The 16,886-nt window shown below is 42.4% G+C and overlaps 1 protein-coding gene across 1 annotated transcript in view; it reads right to left on the reverse strand.

The window, feature by feature from the left end:
- The window catches only part of LOC143982110 (uncharacterized), a 75,885-nt gene that overhangs the window by 19,273 nt on the left and 39,726 nt on the right, over positions 1-16,886 (reverse strand). Inside the window, exons 4-6 of the mRNA XM_077480541.1 lie at positions 15,913-15,996; positions 15,568-15,658; positions 9,300-9,418 (exon numbers count right to left, since the gene is read on the reverse strand). Coding sequence (XP_077336667.1) covers positions 9,300-9,418; positions 15,568-15,658; positions 15,913-15,996 — 294 coding nt within the window. The remainder of the gene's footprint in view (positions 1-9,299; positions 9,419-15,567; positions 15,659-15,912; positions 15,997-16,886) is intronic.

A 16,886-nucleotide genomic window follows, 5' to 3' on the forward strand; every position in this document is an offset into this window, starting at 1 on the left:
GGAAAAAGACAGCCAAGGCTGATATCTGTCCCTTGATGGTGCTTAAGGCAAGTTTCTGATCCACTCCTTGCTGCAAAAACAGCAGGATCCTGGAAACTGAGTATGTGCGTGGACACCACCTCATCTCCTCACATGGAGATGCAAGCCTTCCACGTATGATGGTAAATCTTCAGAGAAGATGACTTCCGTGCCCTCAGCATACTGGAAATGACCAAGTCCTTAGTACCTAGTTTTCAACAGCCAGGCCCGAGTCTGAATCAGAGCTCTCCCCAGAAGACGGGGGGGGGGGGCATGGGGCGTTTACCCCCCCTTGCGCCCGCACGCCGCTTCCACCATGGCAACAAAGGTCTCCAGGACTGCCGGCAAAGCATCCATAGGCACCACATTTTTTTGCAGGTGAACTGGTTGCAATAGCAGGGATATCTAGGGAAGAAGCGCCAGCTTCTGACACTATGCTGACCCTCACTCGCCTGCCACAACTTAGGGACTTAAGGTTAGGTACACAAATCCCACCCTCCTAGCTGCTCACAGACTGAGGGGCCCCTCCGCAGGACTCTCCACCCTGACTGAGTGCTGCGCTGTGCTGCCGCTGAGCGCTCTGCCCTGTTTCAGTCACAAAGTGCTACGAGTGAAAACCAAGCTGTTCTGAGGTACACAGACCCAGCACTAGAGGTAAAAACGTGCTGAGGCTACAAGAAAATGGCCGCCGGCCCTCCTTAGCACAAATATCACCAAGAAAATGGCTGACAGACCATACACTGCATAGACTACAGGAAAATGGCGGCGGCTTTTCTTGAGGTAAATTTTTACACAGGCACCTCAGAGAGAAGAAAAAAGGGACAGAAAAGTAAAAATGGACCCCAACAGACAGCGCAACCCCCGCTAAAGCCCAGAGCCCCACTGGCCTAGGTACATACACCACACCTCATTCCCAGTCACACAGTGGCCCCAGCAGGGGGAGGAGGGGATAGGGAGAAGGGAGAGTGAGAGACCCCATAGTCGCCCTCCCAGGGAATGCCCAGCTGCTCTATCCTACTGAAGCAGGGAGAGCCGTACTTACCCTTCCTGACAGGATTGCTGGACGCATTCCACCACAGACCCATCCCCTGAGCAGTACGGGGTGGCTGTTGGCCATGGTACACTGACACAGGCAGCAGTAGCCCAGTCATATGTGTGCTCCGGAGCATATAGCTCACAGGCCGCCGCTGGAGCAGAAGAGGCATGACGTGGCTGACCCAGCACGTAGCTAGGGTCTGCTCACGCTCGATGGTCAGGCTGGGGAGACTACAAGGATCTATATTATCCAGCCTGTCACCCAGCCGGCTGTTGACTGTAGATCACAGGATCAAAAAATTTTAGAAAAAAAAAAAAAAAAAAAAAAATCCTAGGTCCAATGGTCCGCTCCTAGGCAGAAAAACACTGAGCTGCAGGAAACAGGGTGAGGTGTTATAGCCAGAGGGACTACCCCCTGGGCGATGCTGTGCAGCCTTGCTGTTTTTACATGTGTTACTTGTTCTGCCTAGTCCTCTCCTGAAGGTGGTGTGATAACCCTAAGGCCAAGAATTAAAGGAGCTGTGTCCGTCAATGAATGAAAGAGAAAAACAACCAACTGCTTCTAAACGTGAGGTTACCAGCTGCAGTGTACATGAGGCCTAAGACTTGTTTTTCTGGCATCAGTTTGACTTCAACTTTAGATAGATCTGAGATCATTCAGAATTCATTGACAGGTGCATCTTACCTGCAGTTGGCCTCTTTTTGACCTGCCAATGTGAATGAGCCCTTAAAGCACCACTGACTACCAATGATTGCATTTTTTAAACCACTTTAACACTGTGCTATAGCCAATATACGACTACAGCTCGACTCTCCAATTCTGGGATGGTACATCCTCCCAAGAACATCTGTAATCCTTACAGAGACAGCGTGTGGGAAAAGGAGAGCCGCTCTATTAGCGGTCAGCGAGTACAGCATTTACACTGATAATAAGCGCAGCCCCATCAGTGCAGCTTATTAGTGCCCATCAGTAGCACCTATCAGTGCTGCCTAATCAGTGCAGCTTAACAACGCACATCAGTGAAGAAAAAAAAATTACTTTATTTGCAAAATGGTATAACAGAATTTTTTTCTGTTTATTTAGCATAAAATAAAAAACCTGGTTGTGATTAAACACCACCAAAAGAAAGCTCTGTCTCAAAAAATTATAAAAATGTCATTGGGTACAGTTTTGTATGATGGTGCAATTGTCATTCAAAGTGGGACAGCGCTGAAAATTGGCCTGGGCAGGAAGTGGGTAAAAGTACCCGGTATTGAAGTGGATAAAGGTAAATAAATGAAAGATGAATGTAAGCAAACCCGTATTATTGAAGTATGATCATTGGAAGACAGCCACACTAAGATAGATGTGCTCTCATGCCTAGCGTGGTTAGTTTAAAGTTGGAAAGCAGGGGACTAGCAGGATCCCCAGGTATTTCACACAAAGGACCCCATACAAACAGAACAGAATACTTTTTAACACAAGTATGTGGTACAATAAGCACCTATAAAGGAATATAAAATGTGGGGGTAACAATCAAAGCACAGCACAAAGCACATAGCACATATGTGCATTGCAGTCTGCTTCATTGCCTAAAAGAAGTGCTGGTACATTTGTGTGATGTGGCACATTAAGGGGCTTTACAAAGTGAATATGATGTCCTAAAGATAACCTGCTCTGAAAGAAACATAGCGGCTGCTCTTGCTTCTTCTCATTCTGCAAATGAGGTCTGTCACGATTGCCCTCCTCAGTACTTTGTGCTTTACTGAAACAAGCGCGCAAAAAAGGATGTCTGACTTTAGAAATATGCATACTTGATTTAAGATCAGTGACTGAAATCTTATTAAACCTAGCTTGTCAGTGTACAAAGCCAGACAACTAGCATCTCCAAAGGGGATTGCCAATAGTCTCCTCATGTCTCGTACCTAAATCCTAAAATAATTTCTGAAACTGTGCATACAAGATATAGGAACATGTGTTCTGCTAATTTTGGGTAAAGCCACCCTTTTTCTGCTGTTATGCTGCTAAAAATGGGTCTACATTCTGACTGAATCAACTCAGGGTGTGGCCAGTTAATCTGATAAATTGCTGTGAAATTTTTGTTGAAACCCATTTTTCTTAGTGCGGTGTATTTTTTTTTTTTCATTTAAAAGGATTTTATTAAACAGAGCAGACCGAACAGCATACGTCAACAATGAACCATTTACAGCATTAGACATACATTGTACTTTTAAGTAATGAAGAACTTCATGGAAACACCGACATACACCTATACATAAGGAGTAGTATGAACGTTCTACCGCCCTGTTGGCCAATCCCAACCGGGACCGTAAAACCCATTTTTCTTAGTGCAGTGTATTTTTAACATCCTTAAGACTGGCCACAGATTAGGAGATCTCACATCCTTAAGCCCCATATACACTATCAGATTTTCTGCTGATTTTTGTCTTCAGATTTACCAAAACCATGTAGTGCAATGGCCTGCCTGATTGCATACAAATTGAAACTCCTAAGGTTTGACCTCATATTATATGATTTTGCTAAATCTGAAGGAGAAAATCAGCAGAAAATCTGATAGTGTATATGGGGCTTTACTGAGATAGCCCTGCCTTGAAACCCACTAAGGCAGATAATACATGGAGAGAATTTCTTTCCTGCAATCGCGGGCAGTTTTTTTCACAGACAGTGTTGATAGGGGAATCCCTCACGCCCATCCATTGTATTCTCTTGGCAGGGGAATTAACTGTATGTAAAATCCCTCAGGTTGGTTTTACCCAAGTTAATCGATTTGGTACATTCAGCCTGCCCCTACACGAGATTCAACCCATCAATGGCCAGCCTAAGATTTTCCTCCCTGACTCACTGTATGGCTTTTAACACTGGATTAAATGTCCATTACCTTTTTAAATCAGAGGAAAGAAGCATTTAAAGCCCAACTAACCCCTCACTTTAAAGCTCCACTTATTTTTTTATTCATCAATTTTTTTTTTTTAAACTATAATTGTATCAGACAAGTGCAATATTAAACAGAGAAACACCGCCCCTTCAACCGGCTGCAGTGCCATCTGCAGGTGAAAGGCTTATTTTAAAGACTCCAACCTGCATGTGATAATTAGGTCATAGCTAAAATAATAATCATATGAATAGAAGCCATTACATTTGGTTGTCAATTGTCATCAAAGACCTGGGTTGTCTCGAAGGCTCCTAAAAGGGAATGTGCAAGAAGGGTTTATTCAAAAGTACATGCTACTTTTGTAGCTTACACCATTAGAAACCATTTGTTCTACCTATATAACTACTGGTTTTAGTAGTGCCATTGAGCTTCGAAACATTGCCCTTGTAACTTAAGCCTAAGAAATGTCACTAGTAAGCCATTTATAATGTATAACATGCCACGTACATTTGCAGAACAGACAATTATTGCTGCATTCACCAAATTTGACCAAAAACTTGACCTTTCTGCTATAAGGGGAAATACGGATATCAAAGGGATAGAGGTTAAAGGTAAAGAATATAAGATGGCTGCATATGCAGATGATCTTTTATTATATATAACTAACCCTATAATTACAATACCAAATGTAATAAAAGAACTGGAAAGATTTGGGCAATTGAGCAACTTTAAAGTTAATTATGATAAATCTGAAGTAATGAACATCTCCTTGGAAGAAGGAATGCAAAAGATAATACTAAATGATTTCCCATTTAAATGGAAACAAGACGCGATTAAGTATCTTGGAATATATATTCCAAGTGACTTAAAACTTCTACAGGACATGAACTATAATAAAGCAATTTATAAGGTAAAAAAACTTTTAGGAAAATATGATAAAATAACTTATTCCTGGTTAGGGAAAATAAATATTCTAAAGATGGTGATACTACCAATTATGCTATATATTTTTCAAACGGTCCCTATTATATCATCAGGAAAGATTATGAAGGATTTAAGAGAAGCTGCAGAAAGTTTTATATGGTCGCATAAGGTTCCTAGAATAGGAAGAGAAGTATTAATAAGAACAAAAAAAAATGGAGGACTGGCAATGCCTGACTTCTCCAAATACCTCCAAGCAGCGTCAATAATGAGAATTATAGATTGGCAGCATAATGCAAAAAATAAACAATGGGTAAAGCTAGAAGAAGATATAATAGGGGCTAGAATAAAACATCAACCATGGATAAAATCTAATTTAAGACCAGAAGAAAAGGAGTTACCCATTTTTGTAAAAACAACATTAAAAATTTGGGATGATATAATAAAAAAAGGAAATCTCTCCTCAATGAGTGGCCCTATGACCCCATTATTTGCCAACCCCGAATTTAGACCAGCACTAAAAAGCAAAACATTTCTTAAATGGAATATGGAGGAGCATGAGCGAATAATACAAATCCTGATAGATGGGAGAATGCCAACGTTTCAGGAAATGGGACATGAATATAATAATAAATGGCTGCAATACTCTCAGTTGAAAGCATATATAGATCCATTAATGATAAGTATTAATAGACAATTAACTGTATTCGAGCAAATAGTATTAAATAAGGATAAAGCGAATAAAAAACTTTCTAAGATATACAATCTATTACTCCCCTATGGTGATATTAAAAAAATAGCAGCAGTGAAAAAATGGGAGGAGGATATAGGGAATGTGTTGACAGAGAAGGAATGGGAAGGGATATATGGAAGAATACATAAACTATCGGTAGCAATCAAGGACCAAGAAAAAAACTATAAAGTTGCAATAAGATGGTATAGAAGCCCAGTAGTAATGAATAGAATAAATAAAAGGAACCCTGAAACCTGTTGGAGATGCAAAATAGAAAAGGGTACTTTAGAACACATATGGTATAGCTGTTACAAGTTAAGAGATTTTTGGGGTAAGATAACAGAAATATATCAGCGAGTGACAGGTACTAGGATAAACATAGATATAATGATAGTACTATTCTCTCTCACACCTAAATCATTAACACAGAAAGAGATAGAGTTTTTGCACTGTATGACAACAGCTGCAAAAGTTGTAATAGCGCAAAAATGGAAAAAGGAAAATGCTCCATTAATAATAGAGTGGAAATGTGAAATGAGTGAAACACACTATATGGAGAAGCAAATAAGAGAAGAAGGATATGTGGAGAATCCGATTTCAAAGCATTGGAAAAAGTGGGAGGAGTTTTGCACCTCAGGGATCCTTAAGGAATATTTGTAAGTGAGGAAGTGAGGAGCGATGGGGTAGGGGGGAGGGATGAGGGCTGATTTATATATATATATATATATATATATTTTTTTTTTTTTTTTTTTTTGAGAAATATGTAGTAGTTGATGGGTGTTAGGTATGTTGATGGATGTTTTGTATGTTTTATAATTATAAAGAAATAATAAAGAAAGATTTGAAACAAAAACTTGACCTTTCTGGAAGTCCATTTTCTCTTGTGAAAATGAAAAAAAAAACTAGCTCTGAGCGTGTGATAATGTTCAGGAATGTTTCTGTATTCAGCTCACTGCTGGAAGCGATATATAAATAGAGATGTGTGTCAGAGATGTTTAAACTTAAATCTCAGAGACCAGCCTAAAATACATACAAATGTATCCTTAAATACCCAGGATTTCAGTCTCCTCCTATGAAAAACTGTAATGTCAAGCACATTCTGCTCATTCCAGCCTTATTGTTTGTAGTCATCTGCTCTGGCCCCATAGTCCAATTCCTCTGCAAATGTGGCAAACCAGACAAAACTGAAAAACGACCAAAGTAGCTTTTAGGAATAAAATACTTCTTAGCTGGTTCTGTCTTGTTAATTATACTGGACAAACTCTCACTTTTTATATGGCTATACTGTCTAAAGGCTCAAACCAATACATATTTGTCTAGTGATTCTCTGAAATGGCAATGGTGTAAAATGATAAGATGCTAGCAAGTGTTCTGATTATTTTCAATGCTCGTCATAAGATGTAAACATACATTTACACTCACCGGCCACTTTATTGGGTATACCTTGCTAGTACCGGGTTGGACCCTCTTTTGCCTTCAGAGCTGCCTTCATTCTTTGTGGCATAGATTCAACAAGGTGTTGGAAACTGTAGCGGATCCTCAAGTCCGCTGGGAAAACCTTGAAGCTGAGGAAGTGCTAACTTATCCACAGCCACCTTTTACCCCCCCCCCCCCCCCCCAGTAACTGGACAACACAGTTCGGGGAGTCAATCAACAACTTTATTTAGCCACAGCTGGCTTTTTATATGCTTCCCCTACGCTTTTTTTTAAACTAATTTTCCAGGGGCATTCCCCTAACAATAAAACCATGCCCTACACATGACTAGGAGTGTAATTACATCCCATAGCAGATAATAGGTGGATTCATTAACACACTGAAAAATAGGTGAATGGAAAGCTGCCTCAGACCCCACTTAACCCAATTTACTTATTCAGACATCAGTAAACATTCTGTCTCCACCTCTCCTGCAATGCCCATTCTAGGAGCCATAGTTCCTGGCCATCAACTTCACAGTGTAACGGGGACTAGATCTTTATATTTCGCTACAGAAACATTCCTCAGATTTTGGCCCATATTGACATGATAGCATCATGCAGTTGCTGCATATTTTTCGGCTGCTCATCCATGATGCAAATCTTCTGTTCCACCACATCCCAAAAAGGTGCTCTATTGGATTGAGATCTGGTGACTGTGGGAGCCACTGGAGTACAGTGAACTCATTTATTGTCACGTTCAAGAAACCAGTTAGAGATGATTTGAGCTGTGACATGGTGCATTATCCTGCTGGAAGTAGCCATCAGAAGATGGGTCATAAAGGGATGGACATGGTCAGCAGCAATACTCAGGTAGGTCGTGGCTCAAATTGTACTGGGGGGGGGGGGGGGGCCAAGAAAATATCCCCTACACCACCACCAGCCTGAACCATTGATACAAGGCAGGATGGATCCATGCTTTCATATTGTTCACGCCAAATTATGACCCTTCATCTGAATGTTGCAGCTGAAATCGAGCCCATCTGCTTCAAGGTTCAATGTGTTGTGCATTCAGAGATGGGATTCTGAATACCTTGGTCATAACAACTGGTTGTTTGAGTTACTGTTGGCATTCTATCATCTCGAACCAGTCTGCCCATTCGCCTCTGACATCAACATTGCATTTTCATCCACAAAACAGACACTCACTGGATATTTTCTCTTTTTCAGACCATTCTCTGTAAACCTTAGAGATTGGTTGTGTGTGAAAATCCCAGCAGATCGGCAGTTTTTTAAATACTCAGACCAGCCCGTCTGGCCCGTCTGGCACCAACAACCATGCCACTTTCAAAGTCGCTTAAATCCCCTCTCTTGCCCATTCTGATGCTCGGTTTGAACTTCAGCAAATAGTCTTCACCGAGTCTAGCTGCCTAAACGCATTGAGTTTCTGCCATATGATTGGCTGATTAGTAATTTGTTTTACCAAGTAATTGAACAGGTGCACCTAATGAAGTAGCCGGTGAGTGTAGAATCCCTGTTGATTTTGGTGTTGAAAGGCAGCATTTGCCTGAATCACCACTATTGCTCGTTTAAAAAAAAAAAAAAAAAGGCTAATAAAAAAAAAAAAAACATATGATTTATGTTTGGAAATAGGATGGCAATGGCACTCATTGACTAAAATATAGTCAGCTAGCAATAACATTTACCTGCATGGTAAAGTGTATTATTTTAGAGGTCAGGTCATTTAGAGTTAGAAAACCCTTAAGTCAACTCTATTAAATCCACACTTTCTTGTAAACCTGTGAGGTATAGGGGAATCAAATATGACCCTTGACATCACCAAAGAGTTACACATAATGTTCAGTGTATGTAAAGCTAAAGAGGACTCTCAGAGACCGCAGATACTCTAGAGGTAATGGTGGTCAGAAACTGTGGATGTGCTACAGATTTGGTTGGAGTCTTCAAAAGATAGTGAGAGACTGGAGACCTGTCACATGAGGCTAGTTACAAATCAGTACTATCATTCCTATCACAGAGTACTGGGGTCCAAGGGCTGTACAGCAGGTACCAAAGGATCACGTGTGGCCCTTGGACCACAAGTTGGGACCAGGAACTTGCAAGCTTTCATTTATTATGCGATGCTCATTTCTCTTACCTTGTCAATTACCATTTTCCCACATGACATCACCTGTTATTACTAGAAAGTGTCACACAAGTCAAGTTATTTTAACTGAAAATATCACTGTAGTTGCTTTTAGAAACAAAAATGTAATGCATAAATGTGAATCTAAATGTATAATGCATACCATGATAGATAGCATCCCATTTTTATCTCGGTCGTATTTATCAAAGAATTTCTTATAAAATGTCTGTCGTCTTTTGCATACTCGGCAGTAGGTTTTGAGGTATTGGTGAACGGTCATATCTAAAAAGAGCACAAGGCAAGTATGTCACAAAAGTAAAATCATTGAAATATACTAAAGTATCGCTGGACAAATCTCACATAGTGTGCTGACAAAGAAATATTTAATTGTGGATAATGGTTGCTTAGCTTGTGTTGGCCTACCCTTCACATGAATACAAGAAGAGATAATTACAAGCACAAAGGGTTAAAAAGTAGTTAATTGTATTGGAAAATAGAATTGTCCAAAAAGTAAAAAAAATAAGAAGTAGGTGAAACAACCAGAAATATGTCTGCAAAGACAAAATTAGTGCCATACTGACACTATCAGAAATATGTCCACAAGGGACTGTCGTCCAGTAGAGTGGAGAGTAAGGGCCAGTTCCCACCACAAAAATGCACTCCAGATAAGTTTTGGCTTAAAGTTCACATCACACGCAGTTCCAGTGCATTTTATATACAATTTGCTATGTTCCAATACAGTCCTGTGCAGAAAAAAAATGCAGACCAACTGATTTCTTCAGTGTTCATGCTAAAGAACAGCTGAATATATGAGCAAGGCATTTCTATCATTGGGATTACTGATTGAAACCTGTCTAAACTCATCAATCACTAAAGACGATACATTTCTTCACAGCGGTATGCTGCCTATTGAGATATTTGTGCACTGTGGTTCATCACATTATTATATCTCATTTTTCTTTCTTTTTTATTGTGTTTGTTTAATAATTTATCATCACATGATGTCCATCCCACCCAGCACCCCACTGCCGCCTTGCTAACACCCTACCCTGTCATTTCATGCTCATCACACCTGGCACTGCATTGCCACCTTGCTAATACCCTACCCCCTGTCATTCTCATTGCACCTGGCACCCGACCCCGTCATTCTTATTGCACCTGGCATCTCACTGCCACCTTGCTAACACCCTACCTCCTGTCATCCTCATCACACCTGGCACCCCACTGCCACTTTGCTAACACATCCCACCTCCTGTAATCCTCATCCCACTTGGCACCCCACTGCTGCCTTGCTAACACCCTACCCGTCATCTTCACCACACCTGGCACCCCACTGCCACCTTGCTAACACCCTATTCCCTGTCATCCTCATTACACCTGGCACCCCACTGCCACCTTGCTAACACCCTACCTCCTGTTATGCTCATCACACCTGGCACCCCACTGCTGCTTTGCTAACACATCCTACCTCCTGTTATCCTCATTACACCTGGCACCCCGCTGCCACCTTGCTAACACCCTACCCCTGTCATTCTCATCCCCCCTAGAAACCACTGTCAGCTTCCAAACACCTGCATTGACAAAGCAGCTTTTTCCAATTTTGAGAGGACAAGGGTCCCTTCCCCACAAATGTATTGTGGTGGGTGACATGGTCTCTGAACAGGGGCTTATTGAAATATGGTACACTACATTTACAATAAAGATGCCACCCCAGGTGAATGATTAAAGTGTTACTAAACCCACAACAGTATAATTAGTTGGTATATGCAGTAAAGCATGTTTGTTATACTCAGGGCCGGTGCACCCACTAGGCGGATTAGGCAGCCGCCTAGGGCGCACTGCCGCCTAGGGGCGCAGCCGACCCTTGCCTCCCCTTTCTTCCTCTTCTCCCACCCCCAAGCTCCCGGCAGAGCCACTGACAGGGGACCCGGGGAGCAAGGAGTTCAGTGCGGCGGGAGGGTGGTAGCCGAGCGCTGTGGTGTGCAGCTTCTCCCCTCTCCCTGCCAGGATTTCACAATGCTGGAGGGAGAGGGACATCTGTGTAACAAGGCAGGGAGCCAATAGCGCTCCTCTTCTGAGTGGGAGGGAGTGACTGCTGAGTTGCTCCGCCTCCCACTAACTCCTTAGCCAATCGTATTGTCCAGCCCGCCACATTTGACCAGAAGATGTTGGTCAGAGCAGGGAGGGATGGAGAGGACCCGACATACCTGAGCATGGGGAAGGTATGAGATAAAACTTGTCCCAATGCTGGCTGCAGAAACGTATCAGTGTTCTCCTTCTCCTGTGCTGTGTTTAGGATATGCAGAGATCACACTGATCGGGATGACTTCCCCTTGTCTTCTCAAGCTGCTTCTTATCTGTGGTTTTATTTATTTACACTGAACACAGGACAGGAGAATGCTGATTAGACTTCTGCAAGACCTGCAATGACTGCTGTTTCTATAGCTATATGTGTCCATCCATGATTTGTTTGACCTTTTATTTATCTTTGAAGGAATTAGGTTGGTCAGGCTGGGAGTGTCTCAGACCTGTTAACCAAGTAGCTGGTCTTGCCTAGGGTGCAAAATAGTCTAGCACCGGCCCTGGTTATACTCTGTGGAACCTAAGGGGTTAATCCTCTGCATTGTGTAAAAAGACTGTGTAATCCTGTCTTCTCCGATCCTCTTCTTCCACTGACTCTTACACTTATACAAGTCACAAGACTACTATATACTGCTGATGAGAAAAGGTATTTAGTAGTTTTAATTTACTAAAATAATTGTATTTTTAGTACTCTGGGAGACCAGATATAATAAATGCAGGTTCTGAGTTTAGTAACACTTTAGGTTATATAAAGCTTGTTGACATGGAATGACTTTAAGGTTGATGTCAAACCTTTGTGTTATTTTAGCGTACAGTGAAATGCTGCATTTTACCTTGTATTAACGCAGTGTACAGTAAGGCACACCACTCTGTGTGGTGCCATTTATTCCAAATGTCACCCATATGCACTAAAACAGTAGGGACAGACCAGCTTTGTGTTAAAATTTTTCTACAGGTCCCGATTTTTTCGGTGGTGTTTTGGCAGCCCATTTTGTGAACAAAAGAGCTCTGGAAGATTTTACCCCCTTCATGACCAAAGCATTTTTTGCTATTCAGCACTGCACTAATTTAAAGAGGAGAGCCAGCTTTAAAAAAAAATAAAATAAAAGTCAGCAGCTGCAAACACTGTAGCTGCTGACTTATAATAAGCAGACTTACCTGTCCAGGGTGCCCGCGATGTTGGCCGCCCGAGGATGACCCGTCCCTCGGCACTCGGGTCCCGGCACCGCCATTTCAACTAAGGGAAACAGGCAGTAGAGCCTTGCGGCTTCACTGCGCATTTCCTACTGCGCATGCGCAAGTCGTGCAGCGCTTTGTGAATGGGGCACGCTGTGTTCTGGGACACACACTTCCCAGAACACACAGCGCCCCATTCCTCAGAAGACGCCACACGGAGGAGAGAAGACCGAAGATCCCCGCGGAGGAGGAAGAGACAGATTAGGACGATATGCCTAGCAACAGGCATTTTTTTCATTTTTTTTTCTGATTTTTTGCTAAATTTTCATGTATTTTTGTTTTTCAGGGTGGCCCTCCACTTTAACTGGCAGTTGCATGGTCCTGCAACACTGTACGCAAATTAAATTTTTATCTTTTTTTTAGCTTTCTTTTTGTGGTATTTGATCACCACTGGGTTTTTTTGTGATAAATGTTCTACTCTGTTATAAAACATACAATAAAAAAAAACTAATTTCTTCTAAAATTTAGGCCAAAATATATTCTGCTACATGCCTTTGGTTTGTGCCAAAGTTATACCGTCTACAAACTATGGTATATATACTGTAATTTACGCACCTATGACACTGCACTGGTAATAGCAGTGATATTGTGGCAGGCAATCTGGCACTAGCTGATGCTGGGAGGTGCACTGACATCAACAGTGACACTAATACAGTGATCGGTGCTAATACTGTACACTGTCACTGTACTAATGACACTGGATGCGAAGGGGTTAACATCTAGTGGCAATCAGTGAGTTAACTATGTGCTTATCAGTGTATAATGTTTGCTGCTTTTACTTTACTGTTTTTGTAACAGAATTCTGCATGATTGGCCACAGGCGATCCACTGTCTTTAGCCAAAATCACTGGTTGAAATCAGCTGCCAAACTCGTGGCTGTGTCTAATTACAGCATAGGTCAGAAGGGGGCGTGCACATGCCGAAACCCGGAAGTCAGGGTATGACATACAGGCACATTGCCTGGCCTGCAGCTGCCGTCTGCTTGTAGTACAACGACTGTGAGCGGTTAGCAAACTGTTAAAACAGGGGTCTCCTAACTTTCTAAACAAAGGGCCAGTTTACTGTCCTTCAGACTTTAGGGAGGCTGGACTTTGGCCAATGGGAGAAGAAAATGTCTTGGCATCAGTGGGAATATAAAATGCCTCATCATTGGTATTGGGGGGGGGGAATAATAATGCCTCATCATTGGCATTGGGGGGGGGGATAACAGTGCCCCATCATTGGTATCAATGGGAGGAATAGTGCCCTATCATTGGTATCAATGGGGAGAATAATACCCCATCGATATCAATGGGAGGAATAGTGCCCCATCAGTGTTAGTTGGAGGAATAGTGCCCCCAACATTGGTATCAATGGGTAGCATAGTGCCCCATCATTGGTTCCAATGGGAGGAATAGTGCTCCATCCTTGGCGTCAGTGGGAGGAATAATGCCCCATCAATATTGTCAGTGGGAAGAATAGTACCCCATTCATTGGCGTCAGTGGGAGGAATAGTGTGCCATCATTGGTATCAATGGGAGGAAGAGTGCCCCATCATTGGTATCAATGGGAAGAATAGTGCCCCATCATTGGTATCAGTGGGATGAATAGTGCCCCATCAATGGTGTCAGTGGGATGAATAGTGCCCCATCATTGGTATCAATGAGAAGACTAGTGCCCCATCATTGGTGCCAGTGAGAGGAATAGTGTCCCATTATTGCTGCCAGTGACAGGAACTATGTCCAACTGTTGCTAACAGTGGGGGGAATAATGCCTCAAGGGCTGGATAAAATCAGGCAAACGGCTATATCCGACCCCAGGCAGTTTGGAGACCACTGGGTTAAAGCAATAAACCTTTAATGTTTATGTATTAGTGCAGTGCCGAATAATGCTGAGTTGTTAAGGTAACTGCAAGGATAAAATTCATACAGCTCTATATGCAATCTTGCTTGCCCACATTCTGCTCAGTCTTCCTCTGCAATTTAATAATAATAATGTCAGACCCCAGACCAGACTTATAGCCTTCAGGAAAACTGTGACCTGTGATATGATGGCGTCCCGTGAACATGTGGGTACACGCTCTGTGATTGCAGTGTCCGAAGGACACTGCTGATCACATATTGAGGTAAAGTGTTTTTTTTACCACGTGATTAGCTGTGTCCAAACAAAGCTGGCCACAGATGGCGAAAGAAGCTAGTTATCGGCACTCTTTTGCTCATGCTAACAGCACGAGGAGAGGCGAAGAGAGCCGATAACCGCTTTTCTAAAAGGGACAAATACACTGATAAGCAGGGCACCGATAAGTGTCCTGCTTATCAGTGCAGTCCCAACAGTGCCCACCGGTGCTGCCAATCTGTGCCCACAAGTCCTGCCAATCAGTGCCTCATCAGTGTCACCTATCAGTGCTGCCTACGAGTGCCCATCAGTTCTGCCTTATCAGTGCAGCCTCATCAGTGTACATAAGTGAAGGAGAAAAGTTACCTGTTTGCAAAATTTTATAGCAAACTATGAAAACGTTTTTTTGCTTTTTTATTTAAAATTCTCGGTCTTTGTTTATTTTGAAAAAAAAAAACCAGTGGTGATTAAATACCACTAAAAGAAAGCTCTATTTGTATGAAAAAAAATATAAAAAATTTGTTTTGGGTACAGTGTTGTATGACCGCACAATTCTCATTCAAAGTGCTGAAAGCTGAAAATTGGCCGGGGCAGGAAAGGGGTAAAAGTGCCCGGTAGGCAAGTGGTTAATATGCTCTATGACATGCGTATCTCCTTGTCCAGCTGAAGAGACATAATTGCATATCACCAATAATAATGTTGTTATTTTCTTATATCACCGTCAGTACACAACAATATACAGTACAGTATATTAGATTGGTGGTGTTTGTGTCCCCTGCTATATACACACTGAGGCCTAGGTCCCGAAGCAAATTTGTAAGAAGAATGGAGACGTCTCAATAAAATCTTCACCTCTTTCTCTATGTCCTGTTCATATACCATATTGTGTAAATACATACTCATTTTCTCTGTTGGAGCCTGCATACCCCAGTCCAAAAATAGCAGTGAAGGTAGTAAATGCAGTGTGCTGCTTCCTTCTCTTGTTTGACAATTTTGATAAATGATTGCTTTCAACTTACTCTCAAGTAGTTTTATATCCATGGGGATCTCAAAGCGGCTAATGTGATTGGACACTCCCATCCTGACTGCAGCTTTCTGGCTTGTCTGGATCTGAACGGGACAAGATAAAGATTTGCTTAGTCAAAGTACCTGTTAATTACTTACAGTGGTATTGCAGAAACTGCATTTGTTGCGACAACTGTTATACCAGCAGCATAGAAGCAAAAAAATATAACACTAGCAAGGTATACTAATGTACTGCTGCTGTAATACTGCGAGTTTTCTGTATTTCTACCCATTTATGCTAATGTGTTTCTTAGTATAAACACAAGAAGCACACAGTTTTCTTGCATTATTTTACTTACTTCTGCTGCATACTGACTGAGTTCGCTAATCCCCAAAGCTTCTGGTTGTTTTGCATATTTTTGCATAAGTTCTTGTAGGCACACCTAGCAGGAAGGAGGGCAACATATTAGCTACTTGATTTTACACCAATGCATTAAAATATTTTACTTGTAAGCAAGCATGATCATATTAGCGTTGACTTTGTATATTTTCTGGTGATGTTCTTGTACGATATCTTGCCTTTTGGTTATAGAAGATAAAGTAAATGTAAGGTTCCTAGGTAGCAGTCTATGCGTTTTTTCACAACTTTTTTTCAGTTGTAACATTCTTTAAAAGTAAACAAAATCTTGAGGCACCCCAGGTGAATTTATTTTTTTTTTTTTTTTTTTTTTTTGGGACAATCTGAGCCTTCATTTGGTGTTAAAGGGGAGGGCCACCCTGAAAAACAAAAAAATGTTAAAAATTACATTTTTTTTTTTACTTACCAGAAATGCCTGTTGCTAGGCACTTTATCCTAATCTTCCTCTTCCTCCTCCGCGGAGATCTTCTGTCTTCCCTCTTCGTCGCGGCGTCTTCTGGGTAATGAGTCGCGCTGTGTTCTGGGAACTGTGTGTTCCAGAACACAGCGCGTCCCATTCAGAAAGCGCTGCGGGACTCGCGCATGCGCAGTAGCTGCGGGACTCGCGCATGCGCAGTAGGAAACGGGCAGTGAAGCCATAAGGCTCCGCTACCTGTTTCCCTTACAAGGGATGGCGGCGCCGGGACCCGAGAGCCGAGGGACGGGTCGGCCTCGGGCGGCCGACATCGCGGGCGCCCTGGACAGGTGAGTGTGTTTATTAACCAGTTGCCGACCGCCGCACGCCGATGTACGTCGGTACAATGGCACGGGCAGGCATAAGGACATACATGTACGTCCCTTGCCTCCCGCGGGTCGGGGGCCCGATCGGGCCCCCGCCCGGTGCCTGCGGCGGTCGGTATTCGTACGGGAGCGATC

Source organism: Lithobates pipiens, unplaced genomic scaffold (genome assembly GCF_037356315.1).
Source record: "Lithobates pipiens isolate NorthernLeopardFrog02 unplaced genomic scaffold, aLitPip1_a1.2 Scaffold_16, whole genome shotgun sequence".
NCBI lineage: Eukaryota > Metazoa > Chordata > Amphibia > Anura > Ranidae > Lithobates > Lithobates pipiens.